This window comes from Stegodyphus dumicola, chromosome 1, assembly GCF_044657685.1.
Source record: "Stegodyphus dumicola isolate Sdum_Otavi_A_Nest chromosome 1, ASM4465768v1".
Lineage (NCBI taxonomy): Eukaryota > Metazoa > Arthropoda > Arachnida > Araneae > Eresidae > Stegodyphus > Stegodyphus dumicola.
This window is the reverse complement of record NC_140768.1, coordinates 106,068,588-106,090,078: the sequence shown is the minus strand read 5'-3', so window position 1 is coordinate 106,090,078 and position 21,491 is coordinate 106,068,588. Positions and strand designations below refer to the sequence as shown.

The following is a 21,491-nucleotide window of genomic DNA, read 5'->3' as shown; positions in this document are numbered from 1 at the left end:
TTCTGGGTCTCCTTGTGATATGCTGCCATCGACTATTTAAAAAGAGAAGTTCAAAGATATTATAAAGACATTTTTATCCGTATATGGTTGAATTTAACGGTTTTAGAAGCGATTAAAGTTGGGTGTTCCATTTAGTGGAACACTGAGCCAACAAAGGGTTAAAGACATTTTCCTTTATCTATTTACCTACCGCTTTCATCCTTTTAGTTTGACACAACTGCCTGTCCTTATTCATAACATACAATGCCACAGATTTTCAACAGCATTTAAATTTCTTAGAACATCATTGTAAATAAAATAGAAAATTATACATTTTGTTATTTTTAAGCAGTTTGAAGTCATTTGAATTTAGATGTGTGTTAATTTTGGTGACTTTGGGAGTGCATAAAACTTCTCAGTCATCTCACAGAGCCAATAAAATGATAACAATCTTTATTTTACTTAAATAATTTATTGCGTGTAACCCCCAACATCTTCTGGAAAAATCATTCGAAATATATTCTGGAATATTTCATTATAATGTTATTCATAAAAACTTATCTGCTTAATGTTTTAGGTAACATTATAACTACAGAAATGAAAAAACTTCATTAACTATTTAAAATGTATATTTTGGTTACCCATGATATTTAAGAGCTGTATGGAATACTACTGTTCTGAGAAAGACATTAGACTGCTTAAAGCTTTTAGAAATAGTAAACATTACACACAATAATACTACTCCAACAACCGCATTATCAATAGCACTTCACCCCCCCCAACTTATTTACATCTTCTCAAGCGGAAGTGACGTCTGGCGAGCAACCAAGCGTGTGGAGCTGTGGGATAGATGAAAACGCAATGTCTAGGCACTTGTTCAGTATTGTAGCCAAAGTATGCTAGAAACCAAAGAATGTAACACATACATTAGTGCCATTTGTTAATGCAGGACTGAGCTAAAATATATGCCAGTGTTTTTTTAGCAAAACAGACAGTTTTACAGTGGAACAGTCATAGTTTTAAAGTTACACCAGTATTGCAACCCATGAATGATATATTGTGAGATATTTTGTAGATTTACCACTCTTTAAAACTCCTTATTAAAAATTATGTGGGTAGATTTGAAAGTTTCTGATATGGATATACTTCTAAAAAATTGGAGAAAATCCGTTACTTATATGTTAATGGAGAAGGATTGGCTAATTTTGGCTACAGTTTTTCTTTTCTTCAGGTAAAAGATATTTGGCAATTGTTTCTAAAATAGCTTTGAAGATTTTTAGATTTTTTTTTTTTTTTTTTTTTTTACTTGAAGCTATAACTTTCTGCTGCCACTGCTCTAAACAAGACTTCAAATTGTATCTTTCCTGTATCTGCATATTTCTTGTCCACACATTTGCAGTTAGAAGATACTTTTACTTTCTGGAATCTTCTTCAGTGAATGGGGAAATTATATGAATAGAAAGTTCTTAAAGAAGAAATCATTAATACTTACTGCTCCGTTATAGGGACCGGATTAACGTATCGCCAAATCTAGTTATTTGGTAAAAAATTCGAACCATAAAAATAATCGCCAAAATATTTACTATATATTCAAGTTAAGTTCAAGAAAAAAGTAATTAAATAATTGCAATGTAAAGGAAACTGTAAAATAAAGTTTAAAAAATATATATAAATAAAAGGCTGCTCTGCTGTTACACCACTGCCTGTAGGTACTGGCGTGAAAAGCAACCTAAATTGCACGTTTTCAGATATTTTAAATGATGTCTGCAGTTTCATGCCTCATGTTAATCTTAATTCCCTAACCTACCTTTTTTTTTTTTTTTTTTTTTGAGAAAAAAATAACAGATATTCGACAAGTTACAAACTTTTTAATGCAAATGAAATAACTTGTGGGGGAGGGAAAAGGTAGGTTAGGGAATTAAGATTAACATGGAGTGGAGGCATGAAACTGCAGATGTCATTTTAAATATCTGAAAACATGTGCAATTTAGGTTGCTTTTCACGCCTGTACCTACAGGCAGTGGTGTAAGAGCAGAGCAGCCTTTTATTTATATATATTTTTTAAACTTTATTTTACAGTTTCCTTTACATTGCAATTATTTAATTACTTTTTTCAACAATGTGTAAATAAATATTTCACTTAGTGTATGTTAAACTACTATATAATTATTAACTTTTAATGTAAATGTGTCATTTAGAAATATTCCGTATGTTTATATGGGGGTCTGTATACTTAAACTTAGGACTGAGGTGGTCCGCAAGAAAAAAAAAAAAAAAAAAAAAGTTTGCAACTTTTATTTTAGATAGAATCAGTCTTGCTGCTACCTCCTTTAGTTTTGAGCTTTGTCACTTATTAGTTCCTTTTGGGCATGACCAATATTTTCTAATGTTAGTGCCTCTAATAGTCAACTTTTATGAGAATCATTATATGTGGATTCTCAGTTCATGCGTGACCTTCGAGAAACAAGGCCGTCCAGCTCTCTCGTGACATCACGATGAGGAGTGCGAAGAAATCTCTCTCCTGCATTCGAAGCTAGTGAACCCACAGCGCGCTAATTTAACAGAGAAGCTAATTTTATGTTATTCTGATGTAAAGTAAATAGGAGATCATTAAATAAATGATACTATCACGTTATAAATAAATGATACTATCACGTCTTAAAGCATGATATTTATTTATTATATATCATGCTTTAAGACTTCAGATATCTGAGCTTGTTTTTCTTAATACTTGATAAAAATTTTCACCTGGATGATTAATAATTATTTATATTAGTCCCATTTTATTTTCCATAGATTGGATAAACTTTCCAACACTTCATAACGAGAAAATGTTAAGCTTTCGAACTGGAAACGAAACATTGCATATTATTTTTCATTCATATGTAAACATGAAAAATATGAATAAAAAAAGAGCATTTTACAAGAACCAACTTTTTCTTAGACTTTTTTAAATAATATTTAATTTTCTTCAGTATGGCGATAAAATGAAAGAACTAGCATTTTCGGTTATTACATTTATTGTTTAAACAAATTTTAGTGTTGAAGATCTTTTATAATAAACTTAATATTAAAAAGGAATATTTCATAATTTATTTATCGATATAAATATATTAAAATTTATTTTTTAATGATAATTTTTAATGTCAGCATTGTTTTAAACTGTCAAATGGTGCTATTGTTATTATTAAAATAATTATTAAACTTACAGTGATCCAGATTCTTACAGAGTAATAACCAAAGATCTATTTTTAATCTGTCACAGAAAATCATTTTACTTTAATTTTGCCGACTGTCTTTATTAAACACTTTTTTAATTGCGATATGAATTCTTACTATTCTATATTACTTTTTAGCGAAATCTTGATATGTCCACTTTAGAGTTTATGATCATAATAGTTAATTTCGTAGCTCTCTAGTGTGCCTGCAACTAGGTGTGAGTTTTGATTTTTTGGATTAATTATGTGTATCCTTAGGGAATTGTAAAGGGGAAAAAATAATAATTCTCTGAAAATTTAATAGACAACATTTTGAAAGGAACACACTTCAGAATTACGTTTTAAATTTTAAAATATGCAAGGCAGTTAGCCGAGGTTCCCACATCTCGTTACCGAAGCACACGTGGTAAAGCCTATATCAGATCAGGAAAGTGAATGATAATATAGGATACCGGACGTCCCTTGCAAAAGCACTTCATTCTCCCAGTATATTTAATCTTTTTTAATTGTTTATTCTATTGCATCCATTTAAAACATCATATATTCTATAGCTTTTAAAAAATATAGCATTTTGCTAATGTATGAAGTTTAATTTAAAAAACGTGACAGCAAAATTTTAGGGGGGGGGAAAAGTCTAAGCTTTATAAGCAACTGGTGTAACAATATTGTTTTCAAGTTTTGTTTATATATTTTTAAAAATATAATATTAATTACAATTTTCACAAAAATTTTGAAAATATGACAAAAAAAGAATAAATTTTAAAAAATGATAACACGAATTTGTGAAAAACACAAATTTGAATTTTTAAATGAAAAACATTATTACTTTTAAATCTTTAAATCTATAATGACAAGTACATTAAAAATAAAACTGAAGTAATTAGATATTACAAATCATTTAATGCTATATGATTAATATATAATCATAATGCACAGCGTTTCAGCAATACATGAAACAAAATTTACAATACATTAAATAATCCTGTAGTATTATGGACTTAATTAGTTTGTTGTTTGCTTTTATATTTTACACTAGTTATTGTTTACTTTTTTAATATTTTATACTAGTTTTTCAGTAGAAATAATTTTAGCTTTAAAAATAGACATAGTAAATGCATCAAATATTTAATCTAGTTTTCTTTAAATATCAATAAAATCATAGTAATGAAACCTCACCCTGCTGTTTTTAGTCCGAATGAAGTCCTTCCGTTTTATTGCACGTATCCAATTTCACATCTGCATCAACATCTGCGAAAATATGTATTGTAATTTCAGTTGCATCGCGGCACTGAACACATGTAAGACATTATATTGTTTCTGGAACAACCCACAAATTGCAAAAAAAACTTAAATTTAAAGTGTCCGACTACGAAAAAAGCACGGTATATACCAAGATTTTAGGTCAATAATTGCAGTTCAACCACTTCTCTCGTAGCAATGGCGACTAACAATAACCTTTGACCCAACGCTGCCCTCAAACCCAAAGAAGAGTGCACTCTCTGTACTGACGTCACGCGCTCTACGTCACTGAGCTGTAAGGCCTTGTTCTCGAAGGCCACGGTTCATGTGAAATTGTTCTACTCATTTGTTCAACTAGAACGTTACTTTATTCGTGTAGTAGTCAGAAAAAAATGCATGCAGTTTTGCAAGTGAAGCTTTCAAATTTACTTGTTTAGTATTGCTGCTACAAATTTGGAAGAGGAATTTAGTGCCAAACATTTTTTTTATATATGCTAGAACAAAAACTTTTGGATCTACCAATGAATATTTTGACTAGCTGAAGTTTAATAACAGTAGAATCCTCCACTTGAATTCCCGATTTCTTCACATTTCATATAACTCAATGGTCAACGTTTTTAAATCGTTAAATGATTTCTGGTGTTCAAGTAGAACATTATCTTTGAAATAATGTGCTAGTTTATTCATAGCTAATTTATTAAAAGTAATAATTTGTAGCATTGACTACATGATGCAAACAGTATTTAAGTAAATTTTAATTATTGTAATTTTGTAATCACAGTATGTATGTATGCGAATGAATGTCTGCATGTTTTCTTATTCTGTTAAAAGATTTGTTATGATATTCTAATTTTGCAATATTTTGTTTCTTTCCTTTTGTGATACTTTTCTTGGAGCCTGTGTGACAAATCTGGTGGCAGGTCCCCCTTCCCCCCAATTGCAGTTTCTATCCATCCCATTAATTCTTTCAGTAACAAATTGGCTGAAGAAAGTCAGGCAGCAGCTATCGATTATCATTCACATTCATTTCTGTAGCTAGCAGTTAGTATTCTTGCCATAAGTTTCATTGCTGTACAAAATTATAAATTAAACTTTGAATTTATTGTATTTAAAGTTTTTCAGTTTATATCCAGGCTTTGCAAGTACTGTACAGGTGAAAATGTCGAATATGAACAAACGAATTAATATTACAATAGAAATGAAACTGGATGCTTTAAGAGAGTAAAGAGGAAAAGTAAAGAATAAAGATGCAAGTGTTAATAAAATTGCCATGGATTGGACAAAATATTATGAGTTGCAAATGACCCCTCTCTTATTAAGTAAAACTTGACATTTTCAGTCATTTTTCCTACTCTGGTCCTCATGATGTCAAGTTTGTAGGACTCTTTTGTAAATGAACTAGATCTCAGATATTTTTATTTCACAGTAACAATTAAATTTTTGTTGTATTTGAAATTTTTTAACTGTTTTCAAACTTTCAGATATTCATTTGGAGCTGGAAGCAAATCTCGCCCAGTTTATGAAGGTGGAAGAAGCTGTATTATATTCGTATGGTTTTTCTACTATATCTAGTGCTATACCAGCATATGCAAAGCATGGAGATGTTGTGTTTGTGTAAGCATGCATTTTCATTTTGCTCTTTCCTTGCTTTCCTTTTCCTCAAGGATAAAATTTATTCTTCACTCCAGAAAATGAATTATAATATTATGTGCTGATTTTACATATGCTGTTGTAATTAGAGCATCAATAATATACCATTTTCACTATTAGTGGTTTGTAATGTATTGAAAGTATATGAATTGTTAACAGTTTTCAATGTTTTTTGGTATTCAAATACTTATTTTTCAGTCCTCAGCAATAGCTGTAGCTGAATGATTATAACCACAAAATAGTGGTAGGTATCAGATTTTTATGATATTGGCTCCTGCATAACAAATGCCCAAGATGGTGTGGTGATTGCAGAATGGTGTGATTGTAGATTGGAGTAGTGATTAGTGCAGAATTTCTTCAACATTCGATCAGGGTTCAAATTCCAGGTATTTGTGACATGGGAGTACGTAAAGTTTGTTGAAGTAAAATTGCTCTTGAGAATTTAATATTAGAGTAAGAGGGACATGAAACCTATGGAATTCATTCCTTGGTTGCTTCTTAATTTAAATTGTCAGGAAGTATTCAGAATTTCCACTCACCTGAAAAATCTAGTAAAGTCTGAAAAATAAAAAAAGAAGGGAAAGTGAATTAAAATGAGAACTTTTTTAAAAAGTGTCTGAAAATGTTATTAGCCATTATTAGCAGCTGCACCAAAAAATTTCGGTTCATTGAAAGTGGAATGCATGCTGTTTATTCAATTCTGACAATGCATGTTAGGACTAGTTGCCTCAACATAGGGATGCCTTCATGGAGAAAATCACCAAGGGGAGAGTGGTAAGATCACTGAACACTGGCAGTTCAACCCAGGTTAAAGTCCAGGAAAACATTAGAGGTTTTGTGGCTTATTTCGGTTGTACTGTGAATATGAGCCAGTTTCCCTTAGGAAATTTTTCACGATGGCATCTCTTCCCATAGACAGATAACCCTCATGTTGCTTCTCTTAATTAATTAATGTAACCTTAAATTTCACAAGGACTTTTGGACAGAAAGCATTTAATAATCATGTTACACATGGTGGGAAAACCTATGAAGTCTGTTCATTCAATTGTATTGGAATCTAGATCATACTACGTATTATCTAACGAGGTTGTCAATGGTCTTATCTGCATAACTGACTGTTACAATGTAATTAAATACGGTATTTACTGGCTTGAAGGGAGATGCTTAAACGTCTGTTGGATTATTTGATTAAGGCACAGTACAATAGGAGTTTTGCTAAAGAGAGTGGTGCTTTCATGCAGGACTCAGAACTGGTTTACGTTCACGTTTTTCGTGGGGAAAACCACGAAAAAGGCTATGCAGCTAGCTCATTTGCCGGGGCCTGAACCAAAGTGTTTAAATTTGAAAAATTCACTGTTATGTATTTCCTTAGACTAGGTTCTTTTAAATGTTGTTTCTTTTTTTTTTTCCAGTACTCAGCTTTGTAATGCTTATTTGGCTGTCTCTATTCAAATAAATTATTAAAATTGTTTTCAGTCTTTATCTTTTTTAAAAATTGATCAAAACATATTTTGTCTGTATCTGAATAATCAGAATCGGTATCAACTAAAGTTTCCTTTTCTAAATCTCTCAGCAACTTTTTAATTTCATTCTGACTGAGACCTTTGAAATAAGGTGCATTATAAGAATTACATAGCTAAAGGAAAAAAGTTAACATTCTAAAATTATGAGATAGTTTTCTAATATATAAGAAAGAGTTAGCTTCTATTTGATTTTCAAGTATATTGGCACAAGAAGAAACCTGTGTTTTTCTCCAAAACATAGCCAAACTGACAAGAAACTGGAAACAATGTATAGCCAGTGGATACTCTGAACAGCAATGGTGGACCACACAGTGATCTAAAGCAGTGCTCCGCAACCTTTTCTCACCTGCAAAGCACAAAAAATCTTTCTGGAATTTCGTGGCACACCAAAAGCTAATGTATATATGTATTGATTTATACACAAAATTTACAATAAATTTTTGTTTTTAATTTGAAAAATATACAATTATAAAACCATAACACATTTATTTATATGCAATCATAATAATTATCAATGTGATACCTGCGCTTAAAAAATGTTATATATTTTTGAGTTCCGAGTTATCAAGGAAGTGCCGAAAAAATTCAAATGCTGACACACTTACAATCACACACACAACCACACAACAGTGAAATATACACAGTCCATTCACATTAATGTGACCATCTGTCAAAAGCCAGAATAACCACCTTTCGCCTGAAGGTGTTCTCTGGGATGTTGAGCCATGCCGACTCTAATGCCGTGGCCAGCTGCGCTAGATTACGCGGTTGAGGATCCATGGCGCGAACAACTCGATCGAGATGGTCCCACAGATGCTCGATTGGGTTTAAGTCAGGTGAGTTTGCTGGCCAGGGGAGGACGGTAAACTCATCCTGGTGCTCTTCGAACCACGCACGTACACTGGCAGCTGTATGGCACCTCGCATTGTCCTGCTGGAAGATGCCATCATCCTGAGGAAAAACAATGCGCATGTAGGGGTGAACATGGTCCGCAAGGACAGATGCGTACTTGTATTGATCCATTGTGCCTTCCACAATGATCAGTGAACCTAGAGAATGCCAGGAAAACATTCCCCAGACCATAATGCTCCCGCCTCCAGCTTGGACCGTTCCGGCAATGGTTGCAGGGTGGTTCCTTTCAGAGGTTTCACGCCTTATACGCCAACGTCCATCTGTCCGATGGAGCATAAAACGCGATTCATCTGAAAACGCAACCTGTCGCCACTCAGTGGACGTCCAGCTGCTGTACTGGCATGCAAATTCTAGCCTTCGTCGTCGATGAACAGCAGTCAGCATAGTTGCACGAACCAGCCGTCTGCTTCGGAGGCCCAGACGCAGCAATGTTCGCTGAATAGTACTTTGGGAGACACTTTTGGTAGCCCCTTGGTTCATTTTGGTGGTCAGTTGCTCAACGGTAGCCCGTCTATCTGCCCGAACGCATCTCCGCAACCGTCGTTCGCCTCTGTCATCTATGGCCCGTGGTGCACCACATTTGCCACGTCGCTGATTTTGGACAGTCCCATTTTGCCATGCACGGTACACTTTTACCACGGCAGCACGCGAACAGTTCACAAACTCAGCCGTTTCGGAAATGCTTCCACCCTTGGCCCGAAAGCCAATGATCATGCCCTTTTGGAAGTCGGATAAATCGCTTCGATACTGCATTACGCCAACGATTGAAAAGTTTTCCGAAGCCCTCACACACCCTTTATATACGCTCAACTGCACTGTGCTGCCACCTGCCTTCTGTGATTGGTTATTTAACTCTGACATGGAAAGTACGTGGTGGTCACATTAATGTGACTGGACTGTGTATAAAAACATTTAAAATAGACATTATTAAGGGAAAAAAATGTCATTGTGTATTAAGTATATGATAAAAAATTGCAAAATGTCAAATACATGTATTTGATTGCGGCACACCTATATCCTACTCATGGCACACCGGTTGCGGAGCACTGATCTAAAGATAGGCAATTACTCTAAAATGGGAAAGGGAATGCTGGTACGGCAGTTGTGCCATAGCCACCGTTAAAGGAAATAATTTTCCTGTTGCAAGATTTGTACTGCTGGCTTTAAAAAGTTAAATTGTTCGGTCTAGTTACATTGTAGCAATGGTTCTTGACTCTCCCCCCCCCCCCCCCCAGTCACGCTTTTCACCATTTCTGGACATTCGTTCCCCTGGTCCTTTCCAAAACTAAAAAAATACATATAGCTTTATTACATTACATTATTTTTTACATTATTTTTTAATGTTTCATAAATTAAACAAGAAACATTATGAAAAATATTTATAAATACCAAAACTTGAATAAAAATAGTTCTTTATATATGTAAACTGAAACTAAATACTTAACAGGGAAATAAAAGGCTGACCACATTCTTCCCCTGAAACTGAAATACTCTCAAATGGGGAATTCTATCCTGTTTAAGAACCCGTGTATTATAGTATAGACATGAGCCAGTTTCTTTTAGAAAGCCTTCCACTATTTCATTCCTTCCTTGAAGCAGGTACCTCTGTTATGCTGTGCTATAATGAAATAACTCAATATAATTATTATCATGTACATGTAGATTATCAATTAAGAAGGCGTTATGCATTTTACATTTATAATTTGAATGCAAGTCCAGTTCTATGCAACATTAAATGTATATTGTCATTATAAATTACGCTTATTAAAATGTATGATTATTTTATTACTTATTTTAAATTTATAATAGAAGCAGTTGCATAATTGTTTTTTTAATGAACAGAAAATAATTCCTTCACGAACATATATTTTCATTTAAAAGAGTACTTATTATGGGCCTCTTTTCGATTTTATTTGATCATTAAAGCTGTGAAATGTCGTAGAATTAATGTCATGATAGCTGCCTTGAGTTGAAATGCTGTTGATTTTGCATGAAATCTTGAACCAGAAAAGTCATACTGTATTTCAGTAAAAAGTGAAATATTTCTGCTAATGAATTTAAATGTTACACACACACATATACTATATTTACAAAGTTGTAAAAAATTAACATTTGTCTTACTTTTTTTATGATTTTAAACATGAAAAAAAATGACGTAAAATGATTTAAAAAATAAATATTTAGATTTACTACTTGCATGAAATGTACATTGTTATTATTATCAAGATAATCTTAAAAGAATGCTACTAGTCTGTTGTGAAAAGGTTTATTTAATTAAACAGTTTTCATTTTAGAATTGTCTTTAATGGAATTTTTCTTCAGTTTTTGGATGACTATGTTACATAACACTGTCATGTCTTTATCATCCATGCAAATTGACTGGTGTTGTCATTGCATGAGATTTTAAATTTATCTTTCACACCATATCTCAGATAGCCACTGTTTTAATAGTGTACCATTTGAAAAACCATAAAAATTGAAAATGTAATTGATCTGAAATTGCTTAACAAATTGAGGAATTTTATAAGCAATAAAAACAATTAGTTAATTTAAATGTTAAAATACTTTTAAGTTGTATCATATTCAGTTGATAATTTTATGAACATTTGCAACATTACTATTGTTACTAAAATATATTATTAACACCCTATATTATGTATATTGGTAAATAGCTATTTTAATTTTTAGCTATTTTTAATAATGTTTGTAACTCATGTAATTAAAAAAATCTAAATGGCAATGATTTATAATATGTCTGATTGATAAATTTTGTAAAGATATGTGCCATTTCTATAATTAATAAATGGTACTTCTGTTGATATATGTTATGTACCTTGGTATGGAACAATCATTCTCACATTACCTAGAAATAAGTTTTTCTTCCCCCTTTTTTTAATGTGGCTGCTTATGTATAATTTCTTTTAGAGTTTGTAATCATGATTTATCTAAATTGTAGTGATGCTGGTGTAAACTTTGCTATACAAAAAGGCTTGGTTGGATCTCGCAGTGAAATCCACTTCTTCAAACATAATGATCCTGATGATTTAGAAAGGCTCTTGAAAGAGCAAGCTGAACGAGATAAACGTGTGAGTAGTGTTTTTGTTTAGATAAAAAATTTTCAAAGAGCATCATATTCCATTTCTTTTCTTTTTAATAACAAATGTTTCTCAACAGAATCCAAGTAAAGCCAAAGTGACTAGGAGGTTTTTAGTTCTAGAAGGTATATATATCAACTATGGAGATATATGTCCTTTACCTAGAATGGTATGTGAAAATAAATAAATAAATAAAAATAAAAACATGTGATGGTATAAATGAATATTTTTGTGCATAAAGTATTTATCATGGTTTATTTTTATTTTTAGGGCATTCATTTTATTTTTGCAGCAAAATATATATGAAGATTATTTGGAAACTAAGGTTCGAATCACCAGATCTAATTGAATATTGCGCAAAATTGAAATGTGCATGCGTACTGACTTCCGACATGCCTTGCATGTCAAATGATGCCATTTATATTCGTATTACTGCAATGTACAGTGTCAGTTCAAAATGTTTAAAATAATTGATCTGCCCTCCAACTGTGAAATATGGTCAGTGATTAAGTTCTTGACAGCAAGGAATGTTTCGTCGATAGTTAAATCAGAAATTCATCGATAGATAAGCAACATTCATGGCTGCAGTGTGATGAGTGGCAGCAAAGTGTGTAAGTGGGTGACCTTTTTATGAGGTACTGGAAAAATGTGCATGATGAACCTCGATCAGGCTGACCATCATTGATCTCAGAAGTTTTGGTCAATGCCACGGATGAAAAATTCGTAAAGACCAGTAATTCACAATTTCAACTTTAGCATTGGATTTTCCGAATGTGGGTAGAAGAGTTTGCACAAAATTCTCTCTGAAAAGTTGCAATTTCACTAATTGTGTGCACATTAGGTTCCCAAGCTGCTTACTGAGGAACACCAAATGAAAGAATGGTTTGTGCTTTTGTTTTTTTGGACAGATATCACATAGAAGGTGATAAGTTTTTAGAAAGGATTGTCCCAGGAGATAAGACTTGGGTTTCTCACATGACCCAGGTCAGTGGCATGACATCACCAGTCAGAGTCAAGGCCAAGCGGACCATCTCAACATGCAAGGTTATGGTAATCCTGTTTTTGGGATAGATATGGAATCTTGTTAGTCAAGGGACAACAATAAATGCAGCCACTTACCTGCCTAAACTTAGATGTTGGCTGGTTGGTGTCATGTCCTTTGAGAAGTCAGATGGATCTATGCATGATCTAGATACATAAAATGATCTCTCATGAAAAAATGATTGCCATAGCCTCAAGAAGTTGGACTTCTGCCTGTTGGTCTGCGGAAGGTAATTCATTTCCCTTCTACCTCCAAAAGAGGCATTCCCCTATCTGCCACCTTAGAGATGTGCCCTCTAGGGGTTACAGGCTCCCCCGAGAGAAACTTAGATGTGGAATACAAAATAAGTATTTGGCCTTCTGACATCTGGAGTTTTGTTTCTGGATAACAATGCCAGACCCCATTCTGCCATTCACCCCCAAAAATCTGATTAGATCTTTTGGGTGGGAACTGAGTGATTATCCACCATGCAGTGCAGACCTGGCACTGAGTGATTTTCACTTGTTTTGCTACCTAAAGTAGTTTCTCCTAATAGTTTTTCATCACAGATCAGACAGGTTCACCGAGGTTCAAGACAGGTTATCCTTACAAGCAGCAGATGTCTATAACTTGAGAATACAAAAGCTTGTAGAATATTATGACAAATATTTAAACAAATATGGAAACTATGCAGAAAAATAGAGAAAGATGTAAGGAATTAAATAAAAAAAGGTTTTTTGAAAAAAATCTCTGATGGTTTATGTTTTATAAGAAATCGAACCTTACTTTCTGAATAATCTATGTATTTCATGTGCGATTTTTGTTTCAAAATAGCTAATTTACATTTTTAATGGCTGTCTTCTGAATAAGTCTAGAATAATTTAGGTTTGGGGGGGTATGCAGTTTATTTTTGCTTTAATATATATTTTCCATTTGTTTTACCTTTCAGAATAGATAATGTACATTTGTCTGAGCAATATACATTTATGCGAATAATATACATTTACCTGAGTGATTTTACAATTATTTATGTATGTGATTGCAAACAACAAGTTCTGCTCTTAAGAAATGTTCTTTTAAATAATAAGTCCAAATAAGTAGGGAGAAATGAACAATTTATTATAAAAATTCCCATACACACAATAATTAGCACACAAAGTACAATGAATAGCTGAAAATAGCTCAAGGACAACATGGACATTAAGCAACTCATCTTTTAGTGCACTGAAAAAATATTGCGAGTTCCTCCTATTTATTGTAGGGCAAACTCGAAATCACAATTCATCTAACCATTAAATCTCAGAGCTTTTTAATCTCTTAGTCACTATGCCTGTATTTCAAATCTGCAGCCAATTTCAATAAATTTTGTCTCTACCATATCTCACATAGGCTGCTCTTTTGCAATAAAAAGTAAGGGAATTCCAGTTTTTATTGCGCCAATATCAATTCTATTTACACAGCTGCTTCATAGATGACAGCAGAGTATTAGTAATTTCATTATATACAACAGTAGTATGCAGATTTAGAATACTTTTTTCAGTGAGAATATGTTTTAAAAAAAAGTTTGAGTTTCAGAGGTCATTGTTTTTTTCACATTTATTATTTGTAAAATGAGTAGCTCAAGTGAACAACAGAATATAAGTCTTGAAGAATTGAGAAGTGATTCAGGAAGCAGATTTTTTTATGATGCTTTTGATTTAGAAGGATCCGAATTTGAAGATAGTGATTATGACAATCCTATGCAATTTTTACGTGAGTGTTGCAAAATAATACCAGATGTCCCTGATATTTATCTTCCTCATTTTCAATTCAAATTATTCCGTAAAGTTAATATTTCATTTCAAACTAATTCAGACATTTTACAATATTATGAGCATTTTATAAATAATGAAATAATGGATATAATTATAAAAGAGACTAATTGTTATACTTAGCAATCAGGTAGTATTATTGGTATAAGAAAACTGAAAGGCAGAAGAAAATAGAAGCCTGTATCACCACATGAAAAGTATTTGTTCTATGCACTTTCAGTTTTACAAAGTTTACAAAAAACTTAAAGAAAGCATGTATTGGGCTAAGAAAAACATCGGTGGAAACTCTTTTTTTTTTGTAAGATTATGTCCTATAATCGATACTGCAAAATAAAAAAAATGCTTGCATTTTGTGAAACAGTGATTTTCTTGATTGAGAAAAATCATCCTACCCAAAACTATAAAATTTAGCCTATCTGAGAGCATTTGAACAAAGTATGTCAAACAAAATTACCCCAGAAAGAGGTATTTCTTTTATATAGATGAAACTTTTATATTGTACAAAGGCCGTTTATCATGGTGTGAATATATAACCTTGAAAGAAGCAAAATTTGGTATCAAAACGTATGCTAAGCGAATCTAGTACCGATTATACAGTCAAATACCAAAAATCTGCCAACTCCTGAAATTCGCGTTGCCTCTCAAAATATAAACATTCAGTTTATGGTTCTGGAAACCGCAACATTGAGTACGAAATATCAAAGAAAAAGTACTTTCTGAATAATGACGTCATAATTACCCAATAATAATGAGTCATAACAGAAATACCAAATTATTGACATCATAATAAAAGTTTTTTCTCCTCTAATCTGCATCGAGGTAAGAAAGCAGACGGTTCACTCAACTCTTCTTTCAAGTTCACGATTCACGTAGTTATATTTTCTAAGCTTTGTTATTTCACGAGATTATTTAGTGCTGCCTTTTTTTTTATTCGGATATTTTGTGGATGAATTAAGAATATTTTAAATTTCAGCCCTTTTTAATACAGTTACACATAAGAAAAGCACTCATGATTTTACTGCTTGCAACGTTGAAAAACGTAAACACGTTGCATTGACGGTAATGCAAAAAGTTCAAATTCTGCAAAAGATGGAGATAGATGCATTTTATAGCAGAATCGTATGAAGCTCTTGAAATTTACAGCAGCAGTGATTCTAACACCGGAATCCGAAACCAGAAATCTTTGCATGAGGCGAAATCGGCAAACCTCGATGTGGTGTATATATAATACAATGAATAATATAATAAATTTATATATGTAATAATAATTTAACGCATATAATAAGTTATTGCAATAATGTATATAATAATTTAATTAAATGTATCTAATACGCCTTATTTATTTTGCACTTTTAGTCTGAATATTATGATTTATCTTTTCTGTCCTGAAATCCGTAAAATCCTAAAATTTGCACAACCTCTGGTCCCAAGCTTTACGGATTTCTGGACTTATACTGTATAGGGTCATTTAGTTAGTATATATACTGGGAAAGGTACTTCATGTCATCCTAAATTCTGATCTCTTTCGGTACCTTTTCAAGTTGCTATGACTTTACAAGGTTACTGCATCACCTTATGTAATTATTATATTTCACCAGAATTATTAGATATCCGTTTGTCTTATCAAAGAGATGTAGTTGGAACTGTTAGATAAAGCAAAAAGGATTAGTAAAATAAAAAGTTAAAATTCTGGCAAAGTTATATCAATTTAGACATGCAAAAATCCTCACTGGAGTGGAAGGACAAAAAGGAGGTAACAATATTATCATCATTGAGCAATTCTGAAACTATTGAAGTAATGATACAAAGTAGAAAATTTAAAACAAAGCCAAAGGTCATAATTGGCTGCAATAAAAGAATAGGAGGTGTGGATCTTGTTGGTCAATACCTTTCTAGTTATCTTGTAACTAGAAACAATATTATAAAAAATTTTAAAAATACACCAAGCTGTTTTCCATGCCTTTCAAGTTTAGAAAAAGACATTTAATCAAGCAAACTAAAAATCAATTCGCATTTTGACATGGAACCTTATTGACATGGAGACACAATTTAAAGAAGCAAATCACATTTAAGACTTAGACTGGATTTAACCAATAAAAATAACTTAAAAATATCATGCTTTTATCCATTTTTCAAGTTTAGGTCATCCATCCAAGTATCAAGTCGTTTATTTAAATGCCTTTTTTTGAAACTTATACCACCAATAGGAAAAAAGGAAGACCCTTCCAGAGAATGCAAAGTACGTTTATCTAAGAAAAATGCAAATGGAAAATGGATTGGGAGTGAAACAAAATTATTGTAAAAGACTGCAATGTAGGACTCTGCATTGCTTCTTTCATCGCATGATAAAGTATGCATATTGTTTCATACTTTATCATGCCCTGAAAAATTATTAAATTTTTGGAAAAAATATTATAGCTATTATTGATATTGAATAAAAGCTTCATCATATGCAGTCAATGTGCATTATTTAAAACATACATAATTTTTCTCACCCAAAATTATATATATTTCTCAAATGCCTGCATTGAAACTTTTCTCCCTAGCATGGGTGTGCGAGGAAAGCCAAATATAAGGTAAAATAAGGTAAGTTATTTATGTATTTAAAAAACCATTAAATTTAATGAAAAGTATAGTGTTTGTTATATGAATCAATTTTATATTATGTAAACATTTAAAAACATCATTAAAAAAATTGTTGATTTTTGAACAAATTATGTCCAAATTTTATGGCAAATAATTGGTTAAGAACTGAATTCTAATTCTCCGTTTTGCCTTTATATATTCTAGCCATGGACACTGGAAAATCTGTTGTAGGTTTTCAAATATATGTTTTTGAAATCTTTTAAAAAGTCACCAAATTAGCGAAGAATCGGCAAATTCAACAAGTATGTTGCCATAGCCTATCAGGGATGAATTTGACCATATCTCAGATTACAGTTGAGCTGTTTTTACAATTTCAATGTTATTGCAATCAGAATTGAAAGATCTACAGATCTGTTTAAGGAACAAGTACCTAAACACAAAACATGTTTTTGGCAGCATTAATGAAATCAGCACTTACATACTGTGGCCACAAGTTTGATTAAACACAAAATAAACCATAAAATTCCCAAAACAACAACAAAAAAATAAAAAAAACAATACATTAGAACAGTATGAAAAAAATAAAAATACAATCATAAAGGATTTAAATATTTACAACATAATAAGCAAATTTGTATTTTTTAACATAAATCGTTGAATATATTGATTAAAATAATTAAAGTATGATAGAAAAGGTTATTTAAATGCAATTATACTTAGTGAATGTTAAAAAAATATATTTGCCCACTTTAATACAGTATAATTCCCAAACATATGCACACTTTCAGATGGAGAATATTGCAGATTAAAGGTCATGTCTTAGCAAGTTTTTTTTAAATGACTGATTCCCTTTCCTAACATTAAATTTGATTATTTACAGGTAACTAACAAAATACCTTAAAAATTATTTAATTAGGATTTACTAAATATGTTTTTTTAAAGTATAATACTTAATTTATATATAAAGAGTATAGTGCCAGTACAAAAGAAAAAAAATAAACACAAAATTATAAAGTAGGTTTTACCAGATTAATTTTAGGTTGTACAGGAGCGCATGTAAGTGCTGATTTCATTAATGCTGCCAAAAACATTTGCATCTTTTCATGCAATCACGATTTTAATGTGGTAGAAATAAATCTAGATGATTGTGGCTGAAACCGCACTGATATTTGTTTTGCCATTTTGCACATAGCATTCCATATTAGCATCAGCAACATTGTATTTGTGGTACTTGCAGATGCTCACATCTGACAACTTCATCCACTTAAGCAATTGGAAATCTAGGAGAGAAAAATTCTTGAATTGATATTCATTCTTCCCACTTATTTGTTGCTTGGCTTGTCAGTAAAATTCAGTTCAACAGCAATGTTGCAAAATAATTTAAAAATTATTTTGAGCTTTAGAATTTTCGATACACAGTTCCGCACACTGAAGATAAAAATGTTCTCCCCTCCTGTAGAGTGTTGCCATTGCTCGATTTTAAATCCTTCAGTTTGTTAATAAAAAATTCGTTAAAGTTTTACAAAATATGAAATTGACAATAAAACAAATTCAAAATTTGAAATTTGGCTTTCAAATGCCCATATTCGCAGTAGGATTATGTCATTCAAAATTGGATGGCTCTAGGTACCATTGTTTTATCGCAATGCAAGAAACATACATACATTTATGCAGATTCTTCATTATTTAATTTCTTTAAATATAATACAGGGCAACGATTTTTATTTATTTGGTGACAACGATTTGAAAAGTGATAAGCCGTTTATAGGGTTCCGACGCAAAATCGCAAAACGAAACAATAGTGCTTCAGAGACAAAGCCCCGTTTGTACTGAAAATGTTTTATTACCCATAATTCTATCTTTTTTATTTATATTGACTGATTGTTCTTGTATGAAATTCTTAGAGCGCTGCTATTTTGAAAATGGCTGTACGTTTTATGTATTATCTTGCCAAAAAATTAGCATTTGTGAGTTCATGGGATGCAGATAATCAGAAAGTACCCAAGAAAATTATCAGCTGCTGTTTCTGCATACAATTTAAACAAATTTTATTATGTAGTGTGCTATGTAATATTTATAATATACTATGTAATATGTATAATAGTGCATATTCATTTTTTCGTAATTCTGATTTTAGCTGGTATTAGTTTATTTTTAATCTCCTGTTTACGTTAATATGTTTTGTATAATGTTTGTAGGTTGAACTAAAGAACAAATATAAAGTAAGAATATTTATTGATGAAGCATGTAGCTTTGGTGTTCTTGGAGCTACTGGACGAGGTGTTACAGAGCATTTAAATATACCTGTAAATATTTGTGTCATTTTGCTTTTTATTTGTGTATAGTAATAATTTATTTTTAAGTATATAATAATAAATTAGCAGTGTCAGTTTATTAAAAATTGTTTTGTTTAGATAGATGAAATTGACCTTATAACTGCTACCCTAGAAGCTGCAATTCCGAGTTATGGAGGGTTTTGTATAGGCACCTCATTTATTGTTGATCATCAAGTAAGCCTAGTTCTTTATCTTTGATAACTGTCTTTTAAATCAAGGTCAACAAATCCTCTGCCCTACAAATATAAAATTTTTCCATCCGCTAAAATGATTTTTGCTCGAGAATCCTCATATCTCAGTTCTGTAAACAAACTTTTATCTCCTATTAGATGACTGCTCGCGCCGTTGTTCTGAGCAATATCGTGGAGTAATTATTAAACTCTTTTCATAAGCAGTGTTTTTGACTGATGCCATTTGACATCTGGATTTATAGCTTTCTTTAAAGGAAGTGTCTGCACTCATGCAATGTCGGTTCGATTTTCCGACATGTTTGGTCACAAGATTTTTGGATTTTGAGCTGTCAGGACAAGAATTGTTATTTTTGTTTTTCAATTTATAACAACACTCACGATAATGACCATTGTGATTACAAAAGGTACAAAATTTCTTTTGTCTATTAATATATTTTCTTGCATTTATTGCAGATTTAAACGCGGTTGTAGAATTAGAATTCCGATCTGCTTGTTGTTCTAATCTTCTATTGTACTCGTCAGGGAGTTTCGTTTTTACAATATCTGTAGTTACCAGAATTTCCTCTCTAGCTTCAATGGCGGTTGTAAGATTATTGTACGATTCGGGAATTGAAACTAACAAAAGTGCGACTACATGCTGATCTGGAATGTTCTCACCGATAGCTTTCAGTCTTTCGACCAAGTCCATCATATGAGTGATGTGCGCAATCATATCACCGTGTTCTGCCATTTTTATTGAATATAATTTTCTTAGAAGATATAGTTTGCTACTCAAATTTGAGCGCTCGTGAACCGACTTTAATTTCTGCGATGTACCAGTGGTAGTCGTTTCATCTCTAACATGAATAATCTGAGAGTCGTCAGTGCATAGATTTATTATAGCTCGTGCTTGTTTATCCCTCTTTAAAAATTCATCATGGTTTAGATGGTGGGGGAGAATAAAGAAGATCATCAAACCCATCACTTATTTAAAGCATTTGAATCTTGAATTTCCAATTAGCGTAATTTTCAGAATTCAGTTTCGTTATTTGCATACAATCTTTAAAAAATGGCACTTTGTCTGTGCCATTATTAATTCTTTCTTAACAGTTTCAGAAAGTTTATATGCACAGTTTAAATTTTAGTTTCGGGATTTAACCCTTTCGTGGGCCATTTATTTCTCTTTTGAATTTCTCCCCTTTTTTTATGTTTTATTATCAATTAAACAATAGCATTTAAGGAAATATATTTTATTTTGCCAAATTTTTTGTTTACATTTAAATTCTAGGGGTAGGATGTATACTTCCCACGGGACCTTTTATGGTCATAGAGAAAATTCAATTTAAAGGCGATTATTTGCCGTGAAAAGATGAGAAACATGTTGCAATGCACAAGGGTACTTCAGATACTGCACACATATAACGGGTCCTCTTTTCTTGGGCCTTTGTGCTACATTTTTTACATCGTCTATAGTTGGAAACCATCTTTGGCATATGATTTCCCACACTGACTAAGCGTACATCATCCGGAACTGCATGCCTTTTTGCTTGGAAGCTAGCAGGACGGCCTTTCTTTTTTCGAGGAATATCCGTCTATTAGTTGACGTCTATTAGTTGGGCTTATGCTATATGGAATATTAGCTGGTCTAAACTTCTGTTTTTCTTGTGATCTTGCCACAGTATAAAACTATTTACGATGCCAAGATCAATAAGAAAATTAAAAATACGATGCCACCATTCTACAGATCTTCTTCCTATTTGGTACCTTTCTTTTCTTTGATCGAAGCAATCAACCCCTCCCATGATATCGTTATATATGGCAACAGCTTTAGGGTAAGGTACTTCTGTTTTAGTACCATCCTTTTTTGTACGTTTTACAGATGTAATAATCGCTGAATTATGTGCAGTAGTTAACAATGTAACAGTCTTTTTGCCCATCCACTTTATTGCAG

At 32.1% G+C, this 21,491-nt stretch overlaps 1 protein-coding gene across 6 annotated transcripts in view; it reads left to right on the top strand.

Annotated features, from left to right (window-relative positions):
- Nucleotides 1-21,491, top strand: part of Spt-I (serine palmitoyltransferase subunit I) — an 86,782-nt gene that overhangs the window by 33,964 nt on the left and 31,327 nt on the right. For 5 of the 6 annotated variants that reach the window (XM_085818848.1, XM_085818840.1, XM_085818830.1 and 2 more), the window contains 5 exons: nucleotides 5,918-6,050; nucleotides 11,478-11,607; nucleotides 11,696-11,785; nucleotides 19,233-19,340; nucleotides 19,449-19,544. In XM_085818848.1, coding sequence (XP_085674974.1) covers nucleotides 5,918-6,050; nucleotides 11,478-11,607; nucleotides 11,696-11,785; nucleotides 19,233-19,340; nucleotides 19,449-19,544 — 557 coding nt within the window. The remainder of the gene's footprint in view (nucleotides 1-5,917; nucleotides 6,051-11,477; nucleotides 11,608-11,695; nucleotides 11,786-19,232; nucleotides 19,341-19,448; nucleotides 19,545-21,491) is intronic. The other variant, XM_085818825.1, reaches the window with a different exon arrangement.